This window comes from Oryzias latipes, chromosome 4, assembly GCF_053564925.1.
Source record: "Oryzias latipes strain Hd-rR chromosome 4, Olatipes_Hd-rR_3.1".
Classification (NCBI taxonomy): domain Eukaryota; kingdom Metazoa; phylum Chordata; class Actinopteri; order Beloniformes; family Adrianichthyidae; genus Oryzias; species Oryzias latipes.
In genome coordinates, this window is record NC_136240.1 from 13,854,039 (window position 1) to 13,878,483 (window position 24,445).

At 38.4% G+C, this 24,445-nt stretch overlaps 2 protein-coding genes across 4 annotated transcripts in view; one reads left to right on the plus strand and one right to left on the minus strand.

The window, feature by feature from the left end:
- Positions 1-13,763, plus strand: part of LOC101155181 (uncharacterized) — an 86,256-nt gene extending 72,493 nt beyond the window's left edge. For all 3 annotated transcript variants that reach the window (XM_023954202.2, XM_078946537.1, XM_023954203.2), the window contains one exon: positions 13,244-13,763. The gene's annotated coding sequence lies outside the window, so the exon portion shown is untranslated. The remainder of the gene's footprint in view (positions 1-13,243) is intronic.
- A 7,420-nt stretch (positions 13,764-21,183) lies between these two features.
- nr5a2 (nuclear receptor subfamily 5, group A, member 2) overlaps positions 21,184-24,445 on the minus strand; it is a gene marked incomplete at its 5' end in the record, with an annotated part of 66,562 nt that continues 63,300 nt past the window's right edge. The window contains 1 exon segment of the mRNA NM_001104828.1: positions 21,184-21,947. Within this exon segment, the coding sequence (NP_001098298.1) occupies positions 21,700-21,947 (248 nt within the window). The 3' untranslated portion in view covers positions 21,184-21,699.

The following is a 24,445-nucleotide window of genomic DNA, read 5'->3' on the forward strand; positions in this document are numbered from 1 at the left end:
GTCTGATGCATACTGCTGTCATGGGTCCAATCGTTAATGTGCCATCACTGAAGCTTACATCCGTTACAGACAGAGGCAGCACTGTGCCTATTTCCGCCATCTGTAGGTGAATGTGTTCACATGTGTCCCACTGTGTGATAGCCTCTAAGGTTTAAAGTACTAAATGAAAAAAAGGAAAAAAAAAATGTTTTCATATCTGTGTGATGCACACAGATATGACACATCATATGGAAGTTTTGGTCACTGTGGGGAAGCCTGTTGATAACTGGGAAAATCTACATATCTAGACATTAAACTCTAATTTAGAATTTGTTTCTAATTTATACAATTTCTCTTTCGCAGTTTAAAATGTTTTCATGTTAGTCTGTAAGTGTATGGTCAGGTTGGTTTAATCGTTAACTGCGGATGAATAAAACTGCATTCAGCAAATAACATTAAGTGCTAATAGCTAATGTCTGACCTTTGACTTTACTCTTAAGTTTCATAAAATGTTTTTCGTGAGTTATTTGACCATTTTGAAAATTGGACACTAGGTTAAGTCTCATTAGCCACAGTTACATGCAAAAAATATCTTGATCAGATCAAAGATCGGATTAGAATTCAACCGTGTACATGGACTCAGAAAAACGTTTCTGATTATAACAAATGCTTACATGCGCCGCACTTTCGGTCGGAATGACTCATTTGCACATGCGCAGTACTCTCTAAAATACCGGAAGAGGAAATGAGTCCCGCTGTAAACAAGCCAAGCTGCCACGTACATATGTGGCAGCTCGTTAATATACGAAATGATCTTCTAAATGTGCTTTATTGTTATGGTTATTATGAAGCGCCTGTTCGCTCTTCGTTTTAATTTTTAATCCTTGTGGTCAAGGCTTTTTTTTTGTGGCGGAACGAAGCCGGAAGAAGCCAGGGCTAGGAGAAGGCTAACACGCGCTAACAACATTAGCCTTTGATGAACATAAAATCCATGTGGGGAATGCCGCTGTGGGTACCAAATGTTCTCGGGTTGCCGGATGTTCTCGGGGTCCTTCAGGGTCCTTCGACCAATGATGACATCACAATATTTGATTGGCTGTAAGTTGCCACGACCAATGAGTTAATGTCGCTAAGTTTTTTTAAAAACTTTATTGACAATTGCGGTATCATACATTAACAATGACATTAACGTTAACAACGAACAATAACGATGTAATCAATATTGCCTCGAAGATCAGTCACCATTGCCAAATATAACATATTGACATAGAAAATAAACAAAAGAGGGGGAAAAAGAAACAATGAACATAACACACAAATAAATAAAAACATAAGTAAAATAAAATAAAGGAACATAGAAAAATCTAAGTAGTCTAATAATAGTTAAGTTAGGGGTACTCGTGAAGTTTGTATTTCTGAACAAAACTAAGCAATTTCAAGCCATTCTTCTTTTTCATATAATGAAGCGATTGAAAGCAAAAACAGAGCTCTTTATTAAATGTTATAAAAGTGGTTTGGTCTTCAAAACTTGACCTCACTAAGATGGCGGTGCTCTCCTCCCATGAAGAACCACGTGATGTCTCCTCTAGTGATATAACTCATTTGAAGGACCCCGAAGGACCCCGAGAACATCCGGCAACCCGAGAACATCCGGTACCCACACAGCAATTGCAATTGCGGCATCTTGGCTCCACGTATATATGTGGGAATAACATCAGCCTTTATTTTGTCGGGACACGACTGGAAACACAAATCCACATGATTGTTTGGTGTTTCTAAGGACTGAGCGGCATTTCTGCTTTGAAAAGCTCACACACTACCCCAAAGACGGTGTGTGAGCTGGCAGTACGAGCTCTGCTCGGAAACACAGTTCTACCGGGAGACGCGGTTCTCCTGAGTCTGGCAGCTCACCCAGAGACAAAGCAGCACCCTCCCACAAAAAAACACAAAGCTATAAGGCCGGCTGATGTGCTCACAGACACGATTCACTCGCGTGGAACAGCCAGTCCGTCCTGTTTTTCCAAAGCTTTCTCTGGAGCACCGCACCATCTATGCGTGACTTAAAACCAGAGCAGTGGTGACACATGATCAGAATAAACTGTTTACATGCACCACGGTCGGATCAACTATCGGCATAACCCATTTATCTCAACCACACAGCACACTGGGACCCACCACCAGACACAGCAGTCCACCACCTCAGCCTCCACCTCCTGAAACAAGAATAAAATTGACAATATCAATAAAAGACACACAATTAAAAACAAAGATTAAAAAAGATGATTAGTGTTCAGGGGTGCTGGTAAGCCGCCCAACCACCGCCGATCAGGTGGTGGGAGCCGTCCACAGTCCGGTGAGACGCCACAGCAACGAGGTCTCCGTGAGCTGGGCGTTCGCTCCAACCGGTTCCGTCGTGGTGGGGGTGGGACCCGGACAGAAATCACAGTAAAAAACAATAAAAGCAAAGCAGCAGCTTAAACCCCTATTTGCGGGGAGAGAAGGGCGTGCAGCCTAAAACACGTTCCCGAAGAAAAAGAAAAATAGTTTGCAGGAGCCTTAATTTGTATGTGCAGGTGGAAGCCAGTTAAACATACCGGTCACTGAGAGGTGGGCGGATCTAGGTGAACAGAGTCACGTCACGCTTGCAGATCATTGCCGCTACGTTGCAGATGCGCCAAAGTGAGTCTGGCCGATTTCTTGTGTGCATGGAGTTGTGAACGAGTCTGCTTGTCAGCTCCCACTCCCTATTCAGTTCAGAGAACTCAAAATCCGGCTTACCTTCCTGCCAACCCCCGTTGTACTTCCCGATGCCTTGGATGTATGGCACAGCACAAGTTTATGTCCGAACAAAGAGGAGGAGAGCTTTCAAAGCACCGCCACCAAATTAACACAAGTGTGTTACTGCTGCCTCACAATTAGTGGGCGTGTCCTACCTGCCACAGTAACATGAGTGAAACTATAAATTTGCCCCTTTACAGGTTATAGCAGCATAAATCTTAATGGATTGTGCTTCATTGGGTGGACAGTGTTCCGTCGTTTATAGCAGGGTTTCTGTCTAAAGATAGCCCGTGATTGGTCAAAACTGTGTAGGAAGTAGGAAACAATTTTAACGCTGTAAAACCCCTCACTACACACTTTATACACTTTTCTCTGTCAGACATGAATATTTTCACACTTTTTTCTATTGTTTAAACTCCCAAAGTTCAAGCCTTGGTTAAAACGGACCACAGTTTGTTTCCCATGTTAGTCCAGACCAGGTGTGGTCTACAGGTCTGAACGGATTCATCCAAACCCTGCTTTGGACTGGACAAACAGAATCATTTATTATCATTCTGCAGTGCACAATGAAATTTTTTCCAGCAACTCTCTACCAACAATTTAAAAAGGAAGAATTAAATAAAATAAGGATAAGGAGCTATATAAAGGCCCGTACACACCTTGACGAATATTCGCCAGGCGTTATTCGCCAGCGTTTTTCGCCACGTTTTTTGTGTTCACACCCAGGCGATTTTCGCTGACGATGAGCCGAGCGAACATGCAATTTCATTCCCTGACATTAGATGGCGCTTAATGTAAACAGAAATACTCCTGTACACAAGGTGGCGCTGCGCAACTTTACGCTTCTTAAAGTCGCTTTTCACTCAGAAGAAGAGAGCAAGTATTTACGCACTTGTCAGAATAATACAAAGAAAACATGAATATTTCAAGCACCAGTAGCTCCAACTGGTGCTTGGTTCGGGGATATTTTAGAATGTCCGTCATTATTTCTTCGCGGCAGTGTAGACGCTACTTGACGTCTATCTTCTTCGCTGGTATGTGTGCTCAGCAAGGCAGTTTTGTGTTTGAGCACCCCCAAGTTGTGTTTTACTGTAACTTCAGAAGCTCCAGACACGTGTGCAAAAGCGGCGCGTCGGAAAAAAAAAAACAACCCGAGGGGTTTTTTTTTTTTTGACGCTCTGACGCGTGGCGTTTTTTCGCGTCGGTGTGCACACTCTCATTGGTGCCCTTTGTTTAGTCACGAGGCGTTAAACGTCGACGAAAATCGCCGGCGAAATTCGTCCCGGTGTGAACGGGCCTTAGGACATAAATACTGTACAGTATAGTGGGGTGAATGTTGCACATATGAGTGGGTATTCCACATATGGAATGAATATTGCACATACAGCATGAATATTGCGTACATAGTTTTTCAATACAGTCAGAGCATTGTCAGCTGTGTGCTGACAGGAGTTAGTGGGTTATGTCAAGTCTGGGGGGAGGGGGGGGGGGGGGTTGTTGACCCAGTTGTGTGGTGGGGAGTGTGTGTGTTCGTGTGGGTTCTGATGCTCCTGTATCTCTTCCCAGAGGGAAGAGGTACAAACAGGTTATGTCCTGGGTGGGTGGGGTCTGAAGCTATACGAGCAGCCCTCCGTCGGACCCGGCTGTCGTACACTGAGTCGAGTTGTGGGAGAGGTCAAGATTCGTCTAAAGTGGTGTTCTCTATCTGCTTTCAAACAGACCTTACGTTTGTGTAAAAATGACCTGGTCCTAGAGCTAACAAGTTACTGTAGCCAAACAATAAGAAGATAAACAGGTGTGGAAGTCCTTCTGAAAGCTAAAAACTGTGAAAAAACCTGAAGCAACAAGGACATTCAATGCTTCCTTAATATTTGGACAGATTCACGCATAAGAGGTGCTAAAAAAAGGCATAAATTCTGTGCTGCTTTCATGTTTAACAGAAAAGATGAGGAGCAAAGTTTTGAGCTTCTGTTAAAAGACTAACACAGGTAAAAGTGGAAGATGCATTAAGGTGAAAGCTCTCATTTGAATATGTGCTACTACCACCAAGATCTGCACCCGCCGCAGCTCCACCCGAGCTCGCGCCCCAGGCTTCTGTGTGCACCAAACAAATACCACCAGTTTGTCAGACTTTATTAAATACTGGGATCGAGGTCGTCTGTCCAGTGGATGTAAAAACCAACACTATATGAGGAGTTTCATCACATCACATTGTTACACTGCAAAATATCAGGCAGGAAATTGACTTAGAAACAGCTGCTCTTAAATTTTTTTTAAAATCCTTTCTGAATATTTTTTTTAATAGCAGGACAATAATTATTTCAAAGTTTACCAAGTTTGCAAGATCTCCATGTATGTTTTAATAAAGTTGCATTACCCCACTGTTGTGATGTGTTGGCCAAGTGGTGCAGCGACGATTGGACATTTGCTTCTCCCCACACATATTTGTCAGCTTCCAACAAGTACAATGACGGAATCAAGCAAGGTTTAAAAAAGTCCACAGTAGATTTGGACCAAAGAATTGGGCATACAGACTTTCCTGGCGTGCATACTCTCTTTAGCTTTTTGAGCTATTTTTATTATCTACTGTCTCTCACTTTTAACTTTAAAAAAACAAACAACGGATACATAACATGAATAAAATACAAACAAACTATGCTAAATTTGCACAAGTTTTAGGAAAAAGTGTAATTGTATAAAGTACAGATGAACATTATATTAATAACCATTGTCTTCAAAAACATGATAATTTCTTCCTCTAAATGCTGACATCCCTGTGTTGTTTAGTTCATTTTAGCAAAATATTAATGTTTTCAATTGTTTTGGTTGCTGTTGCTTGAGTAATTTTGTTTGTAGTACTTGGATGTGATGGAGTTTCTCTTGGCAAATACTGTAATTCCTAAAAGGGAAAACAGACAGGTGTGAATGGCCAAGTTTCAACATGCATACAATGGCTTTAAAAAAAAAAAGATGCTCTTAAGTAAAGTACTACCAACATGTTGGGTGCTCATGCTGTTTTGTCGTGTGTTTCAGAGGAAAGGAAGGGAGGTGGATAGTAGAGATACTGGAGGGGAAGAGGAAAAGATCATCCTGGTGTTGCCACAGCTGAGGTTAAGCCCTTTGGCTCCCCCAGGTCCATACATAAAACACACAAATCAAATTGCTTAAATCCCTGCACAGACCAATCTAAAAAGTAAAAATTAAAACAGAAACTTTTAAGCAGCTACGTTTTTTTTTTAAAGTTTTAGTTTAAAGTGCTGGACACAGAGGTTTGCAGGCTTTAATCAAAGTTTTTGCTGGGGCCATGTAACTCCAAGAGGACATTTTCCTGAACCGTGGGTGGAGGTGGGTGGGATGGATGGACGGATGACACCATATCCACCCCCACTAGGGAGAGGAAGTTCCTATCAGAACACAACAGGAAAGAGACAGCGCAAAAACAAGTGCATGTCTTTTTGGACATTAAATCACTTCCTGTAGGGCTCTGGACTGCTTCCCTCTAAATCCTCAGCCTCCAACTTTCAGTAAAGTTGAAGTACACAGCAGAATCTTGAATCCCATGTTTTTGCATTAAATGATGAGCTATACTTTAGAGGTATTGCACTAAATAGTGAAATATCTAATCACTAAAAACTAATAAATGATTGATGGCCTAACATGACCAAAAGCCCTTTTGGTTTTTGATGATACAAACCATTTTGTTTAAATGTAGTTTTCTTATATTTAGTGGTGTATGAAAGTCCATGCAGCCAACAAATGTTATTTATTGCTGTGATTTGCTGATGTGATGAGCATCAAAGGGCATGGGAGCCAAATAAATCCCTGTTCCTCCAACAATCATATGCCTTGAGTCTGAACCTGTTGGCCTGATGTTTAACCAAGAACAAAAACAACCATTAAAATATGTTCTCTGCGAGCGCAGGAAAAGACCATTTATTAGTGACAGTGATCTCTAATTCTTATTAAAACAGAAGCATTTACTCTTGTTCCATCGTTTTATGATATTGCTTGGATCTCAGCTAATATTTAGTGTAAATCTTTGGCACATATTGAAAGTGCTGCTCTCACCCTGTTCTTATTGCAGGGCACAGCTGGAAAAAATATGACTTCCTTCCTGAAGGTAATTTCCTGTTTATGCCTCAAAGCAGGTCGGCCGAAGCGGTTTAGTTTTCTTTACCTCATCCACTGTCATCTGTGTATGATGGTGGTTGTCCCAGGGCCTGTTATTATTATTTTCTGACTAACCTCTTGCCAGGACACAGCATTTACTTTGACAATCTGTTTTTGAAAGGCGTGTCTGCTTCTGAAATGTGAGAGTTTGAATCGGTACACTTTAAAGCAAAAATGGTTGCAATAGCCATTTCAGTTTTCTATTATTATTTTCCTCTTTTAATCCATCTTTACTCTTTTAGGCTACGATGGAAAACTGCTAAATAGCTTCCATTTACCAAAAAGGCAGTAGCCACTATGTAAACATTCTTGTGACATTGTTTGCGTTTTCTTTCCTCCACAAATCTAGAGAGACTGTGCCGCGGAATGCCAAAAGTGGCTCGGTTGCACACTTGGGTCTCCCTGAAGTAACCATTTGTCTTATTTTCTGCTGATTTGCCTAAAACAGGCAGCTGCTGTCAATGTTTAATTTAAGAGCTCATGTTCCCCTCTGTATGATATGTTGTGGTTGGGAGCATGGATGGGTCTGACGGGCGGGCGGGGGGGTCCGATTGGTGGGTTGTTGAAAACAGGGGGAGTTAGTGGAGGCCCCCAAGTCTCCGGGCGCAGTCATTAAGATGGCTCTTCGGTTTGGAGATGAGACAGCGTGCTCTGCACTCCGGGCTCATTGAAGATGCTCCCCTGCCTTCGTGGTGCATCCATTATTTATACGTTTCTACAAATTCCAACTGACGTTTTTATCAGTTATGAATGTCAGCTTCTCGATTTCTTCCCTCCACACCGACAGGTAAAATTGTTTGTCAAAAAAACAGTTGGGTGGACAGTAAAAACAATTTTACAATTAGATGCATTTACTTTGTCAACTGGGTTGACTTTTTTTGTCTTTTTTTTTTATACAGGAGCTCATTTGCCTTTTCCTCTCTTTTGAAGCACATCAAATCGGCTGCTCTAGGCCTATCCAAAAATGTGTTCATAAACCTGACACTCCAGATGTGTGTGGGAGAAGCTATACTGTCAAGAGACTTTGGCACATTGGCTAATTGGAAGCCTTGACTGTATATCTTAATACAATGCATGGATAATGTTGAGAGATTAAGTCAACTTATTTTTAAGAGCCCTACAAAAGCATCGGTAAGTACGTCTCCATGACTGGGTTCATGGGATCATGTGGAGCTTTTTTTTTTTTTTTTTGACAGTATGGTTCAGCATGTACAGCAGGAGCAGCTTCTGCATGATGGCTGCTTTTAGCGGTACTTCCGCCCCAGTTTGATGACTTGCTGTCCCGCATTAGTCAGAGAAGAAAAAACATAAAAACAAGAATAATAATGTTGAAAGAATTGACAAAACCTTGAGGTGAAACGTCTTCTAACTTTAAAAAACTAAGTCCAGATGACAGCCCCCAAAGCTACTACTATGTTGATGCAAATAAGAAAACATCATTAAGTTCAGGAGGAAAATGATCAGATTTTTCTCCATGTTTGTTTGTTTGTTTGTTGTTGTATATTGGATCAGACTGAGCGGTGCTTCTTCTGCGTTGCTGTCAAAAGCAAATAATGATACACATCGACAGTGCCCTCTAACAGTTGTTAGTGGTGAAATAACAAACGTATGAGCCTATGTATGCTTTAAATTGCATATAAGTCGCACCTCAGTCCAAATATTTGCAAAAAAAACAAAACAAAACAATTTATACTGCAAAACAGCTTATAATCACCTATCGTTATCAATGTTTAAATCTGTAGACCAATGATGAACACACACACCAAAGCACAGGTATTATTTAACCCATGATTGTGTGTCAAGTAATGATTAGTGGAGTCTATGAGGAGGACTTAATCCCTCTGTTGTCGACCCACATGATTTGGTACAAATAATGCCAAGCAAGTATCGATCAAACTGCTGCCCTGTGCTTTGGTGTTTACAGCCCCGGGGTTCACACACCCCCCCTTCACCTTACATCACTCACCTCACATTAGATGGTGGGCTTGATCTCCACTGTTAGGCCCTGCTACACTCCCAGAGCAAACACTTGTCAATATGAACTCCAGGTTGACAAGTTAACATGAGTCCTGCAGTCCAAATGCTGTCAATCTTGCAAAGGCAGTCAACTGTAATTATTGTTATGCATTTGACAATTCCTGTATATAAATTAAAGACTTCTGCTCAGAGCTTTAGGAGTAATCATGTTTTTCTAGCCTATGCTACTTCCTCAATGATAGTATTTTATCATGTTAAGACATTGGGCTTTCTGCAAATATCTTAACTTTTTTAGCTTTCATGAATTCTTGGTGTTGTTTTCTTTTACATTTGTGCATATAAAATCACAATCTTTCTTTTTCTTTTAAAGCTTAGCTCAAGGGCACCTGTATAGAGTATCTAATTCAGCTTCTTTGCTTTGTCTCTCCACTTGGACACTTTTTTTTATAGACTGTAAGTTGTAATTATATCCATGAATGGCTAAATGCGCTGCCATTACACTTTCATATGGTGGCCCTGAAGGGCAAAATTACACCAGCAAATCACTTGAGGCATAAACATAAAAAATGTCAAGGACAATTAAAAAAGCAACACAAATAGCAATAAAAAAATTACATTTTAGAAATTACAACAAAATTCCAGAAGCCAAAACACAATTTCAAAAACCTCAAACGATAATAAAAAAAAAATGAAACAGTTCTGAAAAAAAAGTGATTTCCAGAAATCAAAATAAGATTTTAACGAAAATAAAACGCAATAGAAAACCAGAAAAGGTAGGTACTGCGGAACATCACTGATTGGATGATGACGTTGGATTTTTCATGGCTGAATTTTTTCAAATACGTATTCAATGGCCACGTACTTACAAACGTTTGCTAATTAGTACGAAGCATATCCAGTATCGCCTCAAGCCAAACAATTTAGTCAAAATTATAGAAAAACACCTTGAATTCCCATAGTATACCTAGCTCTTGCAGTTTCGTATTGTTTCATTGTTCAGCATTTCATTTTGATTTCTAGAAATTACTTATGTTTTCCCAAATGTTTTGTTTTTATTTTGTTTTATTTCATTTGGAATTCCATTTTGGTTTCTGGAATTTTGTTTTCATTTCCAAAATGCTTTCTTAATTGTCGTTGTGGTCTTGGATAGGTTTTTACATGAAGTGATGTGTTGCTGTGCTTATAATGTTACAAGAAATACAAATGCCTTTTTGACTGAATATCCTTTTTGTTTATCAATTAATTAATTAAACGGTTGAGTGTCATTCTATATCTTATGTTTGTCCCACATACTTGTTAGATAAAATAAGTTATAAATGAACAGTGGAAACTGAAGGACGTTTTTAACCTCCAGTTTTTGTGGTTGACCTTTATTATCTTTACAGTTTATTTAAATGATTATAGCTCGCCATCCCTCCACCACGAGTGTTAGCTGCTAAAAAAAATTAAAATAAAATACTATTTCGAACAATACTACCCCTCCAAATGCCCCTACAATTGGAGGGGTAGGGGAAGAATTGGGTTTCGGCCTAAATCTTTGACATCCTTCCAGACTTTGTTGAGAAATGAACATCATTTTTTAGATTGATCAACTGCTCAAACCTTTGCTCTTATAGTGCCACGGGAAGTGCCAGCATCATTGCATCACAATTACTCTTAAATTAGGGTATTGAAAAGTTTTGTCGAGCTTGTGGTGAGTTTGTTGCAATTTGTAGGAATACTTCATGCAGCTGAAGTTGTGAAAAGTTGAGTGTGAAAGATTAGTTTACTATTAGTTTTTTAGGTGCACAGCTTTCATTCTTTTGTGCTAATTATTATTTTCAGACCTGTGAGTCTCACTTAAAAAAAAACACATTGAAAAGTTGCTGCTTTATTTGGCAGCTTCTGCTGTGTGAGTGTTGAGGAATTTACAGAAACATTCTGTCTTGAGAGGGACGAGGCAGACTAAATAATCCTTTTCTCATCCGAGATGGTCTTCGAGCAGCTGTTTGCATCGTACAGCCTGCCACAAATGATCCACGGTCTCCGAAACCAAATATGAAAAAAAAACAATAACAACGAAAAGACCACAGAAAAGATTTTCGTGCCTGGTTCTGACCTCTTAAGCGGTGAGGATTCAGATCTTAGACACAAATCTGCTGATTTATATGTAGAAACAACTGGACAAGTGTCATCTAAGCTAAATAGCTACGTTCTCACTTAATAAGTTATGGTTTCATATTTCTGTAAAACTTTAATTTAAAAACATAAAAAAGGAATAAGTGAATTTCAAAGAATTATTTTTAGTTTCCTTAAAGTTATTTCATCTACATATTTGTTTATGTTGTTGTATAATATGATTGTGTTTTAAAGTGTCTGTTATAATTTTTGATGTCTAACTTTTTTATTTGTAAGTTTCCATGACTAAGAGTGCTTAAGACGCTTAAAAAATGTTGGAATATTTTTTTTAATTCTTATGCAAGGGTGTTATGCTAACCAGACTCTATTCAACTGAAATTTATCCATACAAATATTTTTTGTAAGTTATTAAAATCAGCCTGTAAAAAAAGATTTCTCTTACTAAACTTTTAAGAGTGAAGGAACAACATTTTGGTAATTGAACAGAACTCTTCTACAACCTGTACAAATAAACTTTCATGAAAACTTTGAAAATTTAGTATATATAGTGAAACCCTACAATAACCTTACATTCAAATATTTTTTTATTTGTGGTCAAAACAAAAGATCGGTTGGGTTAATTTAGAAACATACGTATTTCCTATTAATCATCAGGTTATCTTTGTGTTAGACCCTTACAATGTCTCCTAAAATGTATCACAGTGAAAAAGGCAGAGTTAAAATGTGAACAGAATGCAAACTGAGCCTATGTGAAATTTAAAATTGTCCATAAAAGAGAAACTATCTGGCATGCAGTTGCCGTTGGCAAAATGTTTACTGCTTCTCATAAGAATGCTCTCTTTTTTTGGAAAGTGTGTCAGAAAAAAAGGAAAATATTCTATATAAGAACTCTTGTGGCCCATTCTGACTCAAAAATTCAAAATATGTTTAGTAATTTTATTCTAGTCCAGACAAAATTGTCAAAATTACAGGGAATTAAGAACATAAAGACGTAAATCAAAAAGGCACAAACCAGAATAAAACCATGGAATTCTCCTGCCTTAAAAAAAATGTCTCCCCTTTTTATGTTTTTATGAAGACCCAGATTTTGGAAAAACATACCTCCATGTCACTTCTTTTATTGCTACATTATAGCACCTTGTTTGATGAAGGTTGTTTGGAATGATGGAAGTAGCTGGCCTTGCTTCTGTAGCTGTGGGGGACAAATGTGAAAGGTATCTTTGGGTGATCATGAGAACAACTTATGGACACAAGAGTGAGGAGGACAGCTGACTGTGTTCTGTGACTAACGTGCATGCTCTCACACATGCACATGCACACTGTTGGTTTAAAAGAAAGATACACTCTTTGAAAACTAAAAAACAACAGTATTTATTAGCACTTGAAAAGACATCTTTAAACATTTTTCTTTTGTCTAAAGTTGTGGTTTGTTTAAATAGAACTGCCATCCATTTTCTGAACCCGCTTTATCCCTTTAGAGGTCATGGGGTATTGAGTGAAGGCGGGATACGCCCTGGATAGGTCGCAAGTCTGTTGCAAGGTTAAATTGAACTTTGTAATTCTTTTCTTAGGGATTTTTTTGGGTAACATTTTCAAGCAAGCATACAAATGTGTTACTCATATAGTTTTTTTAATATTGTTTTAGCTCTTAGATTTCTGGTTAAAAAAGTTTAGATATTTGCAGATTTGGTGTTTTAATTGTTAAAATTAGTTGATTCCTTCTCCTTCCATCTATACGGAGCCCTTAAAGGGCCATTGATAGAAAAAAAAATGGAGGAAAAAAAATTTTTTTTGAAGTAAAAAGGAGAAAAAAAACACCCTACTTAGCTAAATTCACAAAGCTCCTCTTTGATCTTCTTTTAGGGCTATTTCCTTCAACATAATCACTGTCAACACATCCAAACCATCTCAATCTGCTTCCCTGGATCTATCTCATAAACATGCAATATTAACTATTCCTCTGAGATTTTTGAAAGCATTTGTCATTCACAATATCTTCTTGTCTATGGGTTGATATGGTCCAAAATGATTCAAAATGGACTTCAAACCCTAATCAGGTTCAAGGACCCAGTCCAAGTTTTTTTTTCTTTCGTGTAAACAAAAAAACAATAGTTTTTAAAATGTATTAACTTGTTTTGTCATTCTGATTTATGTTGACTAAATAGTATTATAATTAAATATATCTGAGTTGTCTAATTTCTGTCTTTTTTTTTCTTTGAAGGCGTCTTCTCCATGACCCAGAGAAATCAACTGTGATAGCACATTTAGTGGATGGAAATCTTTCAATGCACCTCAAGGAGGAAGGAGACGTTATGAAGAGGCTGTGAACACATTTATACATCTATTGATGTTATAGCATGCGCAATGTCTAAAGTTAGCATCTCTTTATTGAAACAAAAAAAACTATGATTAGTTTTTTTTTAAGTTTTTAAGTCTTAAACTGGAGTCCTAGAAGGCTGACGTCGTGCTGGTTCTTCTAAATATCCACACCCTACCAGCTGCTAATCACATGGACCAGGTGTCAAAAGAAGCGGCATGGGTCTGGTCAGTTAGCAGAGAAGCAGGAGAAGGCCTTCCAGGGCTGAAGTTCGACACCTTGACTCAACACTGGTCTTAAAACATCTCTTGTATAATTTGTCTTTGTAGTGCAGCACATTTGGCGTCAGTGCAAAACAAAGTCACTCATGTAAAGGTGTTATTTTAAATTCTTCTCTTCTGTGAAATAAAGATACTTTTTGCCATCCATGTTTTATCTTACCTTTTTACCAAAAAGTAATTGCCTGATTTTGTATTCTACAAAAAAAATTAGGCCATAGTAGAAGTGTGAATATTTATTTCAACCGATATTTTTCAGCTGATGAACAGAGTTGTGATATTCCGATTTTAATGCTGTTGCAGAGACCACAGCTCATTTTCTTTTCCATGCCATAGAGGACTCTTTTTGTTGATGTTGAGGGAAAGGTCAAGATTCCACATGCACTCATTCAGAGCTGTTCACCTTCGCCACTTGGCTGAGGTCTGGCAAGATTAATTCTTTGTGTCTTGCCATCTCTGTATGCGCCAGGTTCATCTCTCTCACAATAGAGCCAAGCAAACAGAAGTGTGTGTATGTGCGTGTTTTAAAAGACATTGGTGCAACCGTTTTAACAGGGCGACTCTGTTTGAATTAGATGTTCTAACCCCCCGCTTTCTAAATGGATTTCTAAAGTGGCTGTAGTTTGGAGGCTTTCAATCGGATGCAACCTTGAGTCCTTTTTTATGTGAGCTCTGTAGGATTTAAGTGCCCGTATAACATGAGCACGACTGAATGCATGCTCCTCATTTTTTGAAATTGAAAAATCTCCAAAGGCTCTCCCCTTTGTGCCGGCAATTAATGGAATGCTGGCAGCGAGGTTCAGGTGCTTAAAAGTTGTATTTTTTTCTCTCTCTATCTCTTTTTAATGACTAATAAAGGATAATCATTGTAGAAAAAAAAACACTGTAATGCTGTAGGCTTCCTCTTTATGCACAATGATGTATAATGCATGCTTTGAAATGAAACGGCAGCGGCCTTCAAACCATTCCATTTCCAAACCTTAGTGTATTTGTTTTGCATGCCACAGTGAGGCTTTTGCATAATAATTGTGAGTGTTCCCATTAACAATGCTTGCTTATTAATTTGATCTTTACATTTTTAAAGTTTGTCCATCAGGCCGCCAAACAATGGGTCCCCCAGTCGCTGGTTGGTGTAAGTGATTAGAGAGTGGGCTAATTGCCTCTCTGAAGATTCGTGCTGCTTTTCTTTTTTTGGCCTCTTTGTTTTTCACCTGTGAGCCTTCACCAGTCTTAACTTTCAAAGAGATGAATAATAAACTGTTTTTTACACCAATAAACATATTAATATAAGAGGGTTTTATTTTTTGACTGATTACATTTTGTTTTAAAATAAGTCAAATTTAAGATCCAAAATGTATGTTTAGCTCCGAAGGGTTTCCAATCATTTCCTTTTGTGGACATTTTTTAGCCAGAAGTTTGACAACATAAAGGTTATGTTATGTTTACTTTTATTTTTAATTTTTTGCCATTCATTTTCTAGGATTTTAAGCAAATTGGCGACTAGTCATTTTTCCTTCCTATCAGGGGAAAATGTACCCCTCCCTTGTAATTGGGTGTGCTTTTTAAAGTGTGTGATCTTAATAAAATGTATGATTTATTTCTTTTTACTCTTGTTTGAGCACAAAAATCAAAACTAGTCATTCAGCATCAACCACACTGGTTAAATTAAATTCAATTAATGTTTTTAGCTTCAAATTGAAAAATGACCATCCGAAAAACCATCTTCAATGAAAATTTTGCTATGATCCCTTATAATAAGTCAAATATAAAGCTATCCTCACACCGCCTTTGGCAGCATGCATTCATGTGACTGCTTCCAATGAAAAGTCGGTGTAAAGGGCAGCCATCTGATAAGCATTACTTGTTTCTGCCTAATCTTTTTTGTGGTTGATTAGACTGTATTGTGTGTAAATAATTTAAACGGCAAACAAAACCAATAATTGAAAGTATGAATGTGTCTGATCGCGCGTTTGGGGCTTGCATGTTCAGGACTTTTGTGTTCACATGTTGCTTTGCAAGTTTTTACAACTTTTTTCGTGTTACAATTGACACTTTGACCAAGCAGGGACTTTGATTTAGTGGTGATGCAAAGATGGCATCCCTTTCAATTAATGAAAGTACCCACTGTTTGAAAATTAATCATGGAGGAAATATTAAAATTAATATTTGCGGTTTCTGCTTGACCGGAATTATATGACACCAAGTCTCCAGCAGATTTTCCCACTGTACTAGAACATCCACATCCACTGTTTTTCAATTTTGTTCCGTTTTTTTTTTTTTTTTTTTTTTTTAACCTCAGTCTCTTTTCTTTTGACTGTGCTTGACAATGTAGGAAAACATACAAGCACATCTTGGTAAACACGAGTGATGTGGTTCCAGAGTTTAAAAGCTTCCCATAACACTGGCAGACACAACTTGGGGCTGTTTGTGTGACCGAAAGGAAAACTTGTTTAGAAACTGACAGCGCTGCGTGTGAGGGAGCCAAAAAAAAAAAAAAAAACTGTTATATTTGTGTGTATGTGTGTGTTCATGTTGCTTTTGGCAAGTTATTTATCTGCCTGTGTGTTTTTCTTTCTTGCTCTCTGTGTGGTTATCTTTTGAGTTGGTTGGTTTGGAGCTGATGTCCACCTTCGGGGATGTGCAGAGCATGCATTTCTGAGTATTTTCACCTGAGGCTGCTCTTGTTAGAGTGTGTGGATAAATGTATATACATTATTTATACAAATTCAGAGCGAGTGAAAGCAGGTTTAACACATTTACAGACAGGAGGCCAGGCACTGCAAGCAAAGCTTGAAGTGAGGATTGCAACGCTGTGCACCGGGAATCGAGCTGGCCTCTTGCCCGTCTGTGACTGGCATCCTTAATGCTGCACGTGAACACACCTAACATTAGTTTCAGTTTCTGCAATTAAAAATCCCTCATAGACAGACTTAGATGGCTGTAGTTATCTACACAGTTAGCCAATGCTTCTTAAATCCAACATGAAATATTTAAAAAAAAACTAACAATTCATAAATATTGGCTCTGCATTTGTTAAATTTTCTGTTGGAAAGGTGTTGTTGGAAAAAAAACTAAATGAAAATTACTTTTGGGTGGTTCCAATTTAATCAAAAAAGATAAAAGTTTGATATAATACCCATCTATTCTTGGTGTAGGACTGTCAATTAAAGAGCTTTCCTTAAGTAGAAAAATCACAAAGCAACTTTTTAAAGTGATAAAAATGTAGTCTAATTAGAGTAAGACATGCCAGCTGAGATATAAAGTTAAAATCTTCAAATAAAATAAAAAAATAATGATTTGGGTTAAAGATTTTTAAATGTTATACTGAATCCAGTTTTTATTCCAATTGTTTCAATGTTTTGAGAATTATATCTTTTATTTGATGTGAAAACAGAATTAACCCTTGTGCTATCCTAGGCACTTTAACATTGGGAGTTGGGTCATCTAGACCCACTAGACAGTGCGCTGAACCTTTTTTCTTCAATGATTTGTGAACCTCACTGGTGTCCATGGATTACATGAAATCTTTCCACCTTTATCCCCCTTTGTCATGGTAGGGAGAACACGTCAATGTAAGAGTGGGGTCATCTAAGACAGCACAAGGGTTACAAAGTAGAATAATTTAACTGATTTGCTTTATACTGTGGAATCATCTTATTTTATCTTTTGAACTCGTGGTTTATAATTGTTTTTTTTTTTTGTTATCATTTAAATCTGCTATTCTCAAGACGCTATACCCTTCTTTGACTGTCCATAGGTTCATTCAGTAAATAACAGCTCTCTTTTGCTTCTGTCATTATTTTATAAGATGGATGTATCAAGTTAAGGTGAAAAACTAATGCCTTTATTTACATTTTACTTTGTTTTTATTCTCTTGACTGTTTTATAATAATTTTGGCTTTTGTTCTCATTTGGTTTTCTTGTTCTAGATGGTCGCATAAACTGGATTGGCTGTTGCTATTGAGGCCTGATCCCTAGAAAATATCTACTATTGGTAAATTTGATAATTTAACTTAAATAATTTAAGATATTTTCAGGAATACATTTTCTCTTTTTTTCAGCTTTTTAACATGAGTCAGAATACCGTGAGAAATTCCTAAAACCGGAGGACAGCAATCTGTTCCTTTTTTTTCCCTTTTTATCCTGACAAATTTTAATAGAGTAATATAAAAGCTGTTCATATTATTTGCACACTAAAAACATGATAGATGGTTTTAGTTTGAAAAGGAGGCCAAAATCTGATGTAACAAGCACTTTAAAAGGAAAATCTCAAGTAGAAAATCTCTCCGAAAGATTTTGGTTAACACGTGTGAGCAAATGAGAGGGGAAATAAAGTTTTAAAGTATTCTGCTTAAAACAAAATATGTACAAGTATTTATTTACCTTGATCGTGCTGCACTAAATTAGCGTTTTGTGAAAAAAAACAACACATTTTTGACTACATTCACACTGCAGGCTAAAACGACCCAGTTCCGAATTTTTTTTATCCCCCCTATCTGTATCTGATCTTTTCTTGACAGTCCAAACGACACAGATCCGATCTTTTCAAATGTGACCCAGGTCACTTGGGTATGTGGTCCTGAATCCAACACGTATCCGATCTTTTGAAATGCGACTTCCGTCTGAATGGCCAGACCACATGTATCCAACCTGTACGTCATTGAGACGCTACAAACGTCATCATTCTGCGTTGAAGTAGGCGGGAACGAGAACATAAACATAAACTGCTGAGACCAGTCAGTGAAAGAGAAGTGAGGTGTCACCGATTGGATTAATATTTGGGGTGACAGCTCTATTCAGGCCAAACTCAAGGGCTCTTATCGCAACCGGGCGGTTTTTGAAAACATTTCCAGCAAAATGGCTGAGCGTGGTGTTGAACCTTTCCCACGATTACTTTTTTTCCTTTCCGTCAGAAGCGCGGGGGACCTAAGGCAGATCCTCCTTCAGGGTTCACTTCCCCATTCGGACCCTTAGATTCTCCAGAGCGGGTTAATAAAGAGTTAATAGCAGTTCTGCTGGGGGGAGCCTTCTTTTATTATCGTTCTCCTTCCTCCGTAACACACAACATGAATGCGCGCACCCACTGCCCCTCTTACTGCCCCTCAGAGAGGAAAGAGCGCATGCAGCGCAGTAGGGAATACTGCGCTGCACACGCTCTCTCATCTCTCTTACACACAAATGCGTGGCCCCAGCACAGTCACATCCCCATTCCACAAAGTGGGTACAGACAATCCTGGTCGAATGCCTTCTTAAAATGAGAAGATTGTAATTGTGCTGGCTCCTTTGTGAAAATGAATTTAATCATGCAAAAAGAGCTCCGCTGTTGACAACACTGTTGTTGACATCCATTGTTAACGTTAGCTACTTCTGCAAACAACAAGTGAAGTTGTTCACTGTTGAGTACTATTCTGCGCATGCGGGTAACTTCTGGGTTATTTCACATTCACAAAAGAGATCAAAAGTTTGCATTTAATTGGAAATGTGAATGGCCTTGCAAAAAAATCTGAATTGAGCAGTAAGCCCTGCAGTGTGAACGTAGCCTTTGATCACAATCACCAAACACACTTCCATTTAGTCAATTATCTCTTAAAAAAAGATCAATTGGGGTTAAGTATTGCTGTGGCAATGTTGAAACAAGTAAAAACTCAAACAAGAAAAAGCCAAAGTTCTGTACTTGCAATGTGAAAGAGTGTTCTTTAGTTTCTGGCAGGTGCAGAACTTGCACAAGGAAGTTCCAGTGACATGCAATGATGTAAAGGCTAAGATGTAATGTAACAACGTGTGATTTAACCCTTGTGCTATCTTAGATGACCCCACCCTTGCATTGACGTGTTTTCCCTACCATGACAAAGGTGGATAAAGGTGGAAAGATTTCATGTAATCCATGGACACCAGTGAAGATCACAAATCATTGAAGAAAAAAGGTTCAGAGCACTGTCCAGTGGGTCTAGATGACCTAACTCCCAATGGTAAAGTAACTAGGATAGCACAAGGGATAATGAAATCTGTACATTAAACATGCAACTTAAAAGGATTTAACCCATTAGTGACATACTGTCTCAGTTTTCTGGGGTTGGTGGGATTGGGGAAATTTAAAAAAACAACAGCTTTACATTTTAGTACTGCAGACTGCAATCTTATATATATTAGAATTAAAGCTTGTCAAATTTAGATGTACATGTGACAGCAGGAAGATGGGGTATTTGGTTTAAAGTCCAGAAGAGCAAATATACAAGTTGCAGTGGGGTGGATCACTTAATGTGGCACTAACATCTTTTACACTAATTCTTGTAAATGCAACAAACAGTATTTTGATGTGCAGATTCGAATGACTTTTTAGAAGAAGAAAAAAAAGAAGAGTTTTTCCAAGTTTTATTTTAAAAACCGTCACTTTTGCTCCAGTCCTGCATCTCAGAAGCACTCATGGAAACAAAACAAAGAGCATGCTACAGTAAACAAATTTATTCTGGCATAGACACTTCATGTCATGTAACACAAAGAAGTAGACCTAGCAATGCAATAAATTATCTTCATCATTAAGCGCAACCATTGACATACTGTACATTGAAAAAAGTCTTAAAAATTGTAAATAAAAAAGAAAAAGAGGCAAAACAAATGCTGGGTGACACAGAATCCTAACACAGTAATGCTCAAAAACCAAATGTTTAAATGCCAGCTGACACAGTAATTAATATTCAAAGTGAGATTCCTTTTTTGATTTTAGTGTCTCACGACATAAATTATGTACTGTTAAAAAAAAAAAACAAGGAGAGAAAAAATAAAAAATACACACAACCCCAAGAAAAGTAACAAAAACAGAGGGATTTTTTTTCTTCATGTCTTTGATTTCGTATTTTTTAAGAAATCATTGCTTTGCAATTAATGCTTCATCACAGTTCTCTCCCAAATGACCGTATGAATGTAAACACCTGTAGAATTACAATTTTTTTATTTTTATTTTTTACAACATTAATACTTAATATATATTATATTTGTACATATTTTCATTCACATCTGCACTGCTAGCTAGCATGGCAATGAAATAAGGCAAGACTCACATAACTGTGACATCACAATTTTTTTCCTCTTATAACACTGATTATTAAGGTATTAATTATTTCCTTCCACTGTTCTGCAGCAGGCTTTGGTCTTCTCAGAGAAAGGCGGCATCCGTCCTTCTCTGTCCTCACTCTCAGTTTTGTTCCAGTTGTGATAAGATAATAAAAAGCAAAGATGATTTTTGCAGAGATATAAATACATTTTCTTATCCAGAGGGGAATAAAATGCATCTAACACTGGTCTTTCTGAGGTACGTGGTTCAAGACGATACTGGGGGGAGGGGGGGCGGGGGCTGGAATAACAAACTGTAACAATGAGGTGATCGTGGTAAGCAAATGTCTTCATTCACAAAACATGTCCTCTTCATACAAGCCTGTTAAGCATTTTGATCTTTTAACTGTCCTTTTTTTTTTTAGACCTTTTTTTAAACTGTGGGTCCTCATGTCAGATGGGTTGGAGATGTCACAGCAGACATCCTGTAGTTTGAAAAGCCGACACAGAGATGGTTAAGAGTTTCTTGCCTGTTTGCCTGCAGGTCCGTTTTAATTTACAGTACCGACAACAGCCGACTTTCAGTTTCAGTGGGACACGACACACATGAAGACGGCCCACCTGTAGTTACAAAGGTGTCTCGAGGATGGGCAGTGTTATTTGGCTTCCCTTATCAGCACAGAAAATCCCTTTACAGTTGAAGCAAGGCGATCTTTTAGTCTGGATTGTGCAGATTGTTTTATGTGTCAATGCAGTTTGCTTCAAAATTCCCTTTTTCTGAGGCTGGGTAAGAAGCAACTATTCTTGTTGACAGTTATGATGAGTTTCTAGATAATAGCAGTCTCCAAATCTGCACCTCAAGTTGTTTCATCATCAAAATGAGGAATTCTGGACACTCCAAAGTCAGGGTTTTCTCATAGTCATGTGTGAGTTGAAGTTTTGGTTCGGTGAAAGAGTTGTGTTGGATAAATGGGTGGGAAATACTCTCCGAACGTCCTTGAAGCTGAAGTGAAATTTGAGGGCTTTTCCCGTTTAAGCTCTTTTAGCGTGCAACATTTCAATCAGCAAGTTGTTGCAGGGCACATCGCCGTTCAGATGTTTGTAGTAAAGGTATTCTTCAGCCTGCAGGCTGATGGCTCTGATCTCTGGTAGCCGCAGGAGCAGCTGGCCAAACTTGTCCGTTTGCTGCGGGTAGTTGCACATGACGTAGTCCAGCAGTGCAGCGTTCACTTGCTCCTGGACGCTTTCTACCAAGTGAAAGTTCTCCAGGTTCTTTACATCTAAATGAAAGAAAAAAAGGTTAGTAGTTGTCCTTTGAAGTCCTTTACATCTTTCGATCTATTGTAAAAATGTTCCAAGTGGTCTTTTAATTATGATCATGTCTTTTTTTTCCTGTTCTCTAGGACATAGTTTCTGCAGAGCAGCAGTAGTTCATCAGAAATACGCCTCTGAGCTGTAGGCGGGACGGTAGGTGCAGAGTAAGCCTGCCCTCATTTCCCATAATCCCTTTGTTCACACTCTCTACTGCAAGCTTAAAGCCCCTACACATTTTTTGTCTGCTTCTAATTCACCACAATTTGAATAAGGAAAAACTCAAAGCACAATTTTTATCTGAAATGTTTTTCATTTATGTCCTCCAACATGAGAAAAATGCTGCAAGTACATGTTAAAAACACCAAAAACACAACTTTTACTGGAGGAAATTGATCTCGTTCTCATGCGTACATGTTAAAAAAGAAAATGTTGTCAGTGTAGCTCTCAGAAAGCAAAAAAGAAGGATCAATGTTTCAAACAAAGCACTCTTTTAGTCTTATTATCGAGACAAAAAACAATTCAGGTTCTAGGGCTAAATCACCTACAGTTTTATTGTTAATTTTTCTGTCATAGAAAGGTAGAATAATTGGTGTTCGTATCTATCAGGGGACAAAGGCAATACACGTTGACTTCCTTGGATCTGGCTAATTTTTACTTAACTCAAAACATATTGCATGGTGAGATAAAGAAGAGTCTCTTGAGACAACAAGGTACAGGGAATTGAGTAGAGACAAGGAGCTTTTTTTTCTCCTGAGAGCCCAATTCCCAAGGCCTCAGTAAAATATATGGGGCACAATTGTAGTTGTAGGACCAACCACTCTTTACCTCATACTTAGATTGTTCTTTTTGTCTTTTATAGCCAAAACATTTATTAAAAATAAAAAAAATTAGCTTTTAAGAACATCAAATATGGTACAAACTTTGAACTAACTCTTTTTTATTATTATTAATCCCCTATTCACCAGAATGTTGCGCTTCTTTCCAGCACCCCACCTTTCTGCACAGCTATAAGCACTTTTCCTTGACAATAACAAGCTCGCTGGGGGTTTCAGGAGATTAGTGCAAGACAAGACAAAAATTTGCTAAATGGATAATGGCGAACCAGAGCACTTTGTGTACATGTCATGATTATCAAGAGCAGGGCTGTGGAATATTTAATTGGGTAGCAGCTCTGGGCATGGATGTGTGTGTGAGTGAGATCTTCTATTAATCTGTTGTTTGACCCCGGGTCGAGTCTGCTCACCGAGGGGTTTTTCTGTGGGACGCCGTCTCTGTGTATACTCGACACTGACACACCTAAATGTCTCAACTTTCACGCATCATTTCGGCACACACAGGCGCCCATTTATAGACATACATTTACTGTTTCATTATTTTCATACAGTACCACCTTCCCACACATGCATGCGGCCTATCCACCCACCAAGAGCAATAAGAGGAGGGGGGGGGGGATAAATCAGCAGCTAATGAGGTCTAGAGAATGAGAAGGTCCTTCAAGGCACTTCCATCTATGATGCACTCTACCATACTGTTACAATCTGCATGTGCCTGTCTGTCTGACCCTGTGTTGCTTTTTCTGTGTGAGCCCTGACCTCTGCATGACATGTTGAGAGGCTAAATAAGGGCAAGTCGAGGGCAACTTTGGGGGGAGGGCTGTGGCCTGTGACAAAGGAAGCTCCAAACAAAAAATGACACAGGCTTTTTCCTTTTGCCACTCAGCTGTCCGACCCCGCAATCACACGTCTGAACCGCCTCTCACACAGCCAATCCCTTAGAGAAGCGGTTGCATGTCTTACATAAGCTAACCCAGCGCGGTGTGCTTCCAGCGTTCCACCACAGACATCCTACTCAGGTCAACATGGGGGGTACAGAGGATTGTTACCTTTTTCTTCATGTAAAAAAAATACTAAGGAAAAAATTCTAGGTTTCTAGAAAATTTACAAAAATATTAAAATAAGTTTGTTTGTTTTTTAAACTAACAATTAGAGGGAAAATAATTTCCTTTAGAGTACAAATAGTCCCTAAAAATCTCCCAAATTCAAGGTTTTGAAAGTTCTTGAAGTAGGAAATTTGTAAAACTTGTATGTTTTTGAAAATGAAGGTAAGATGGAATCATTCTAAAAGGCTTTTCAAAACAAGAGTTTTGGCCAAGGCTGAATATAGGCATGGTCCTAACTAAATGGTGTGACTGCCCCCCCCCCCAACTCCTAATAAAAAACAAAAAAAACATGATGACCTCCAAAAGTCCACAATTAACTAAAGAAATAAAGATGACAAAAAAAAAACACAAAACAAGAACAGGCAAACAAATACATAAATAAATAAATAAATAAAAGGCAAAAAAATATAAAGATGAACGAACAGACAGACATATAAGGAAAAAAAGATCAATGCGGCCTCAACAGGGCATGAGCCAGTGTCCTCTTATGCCTGTCCCAAGCCCAGTAAAAAGCAGAGGGTAGCG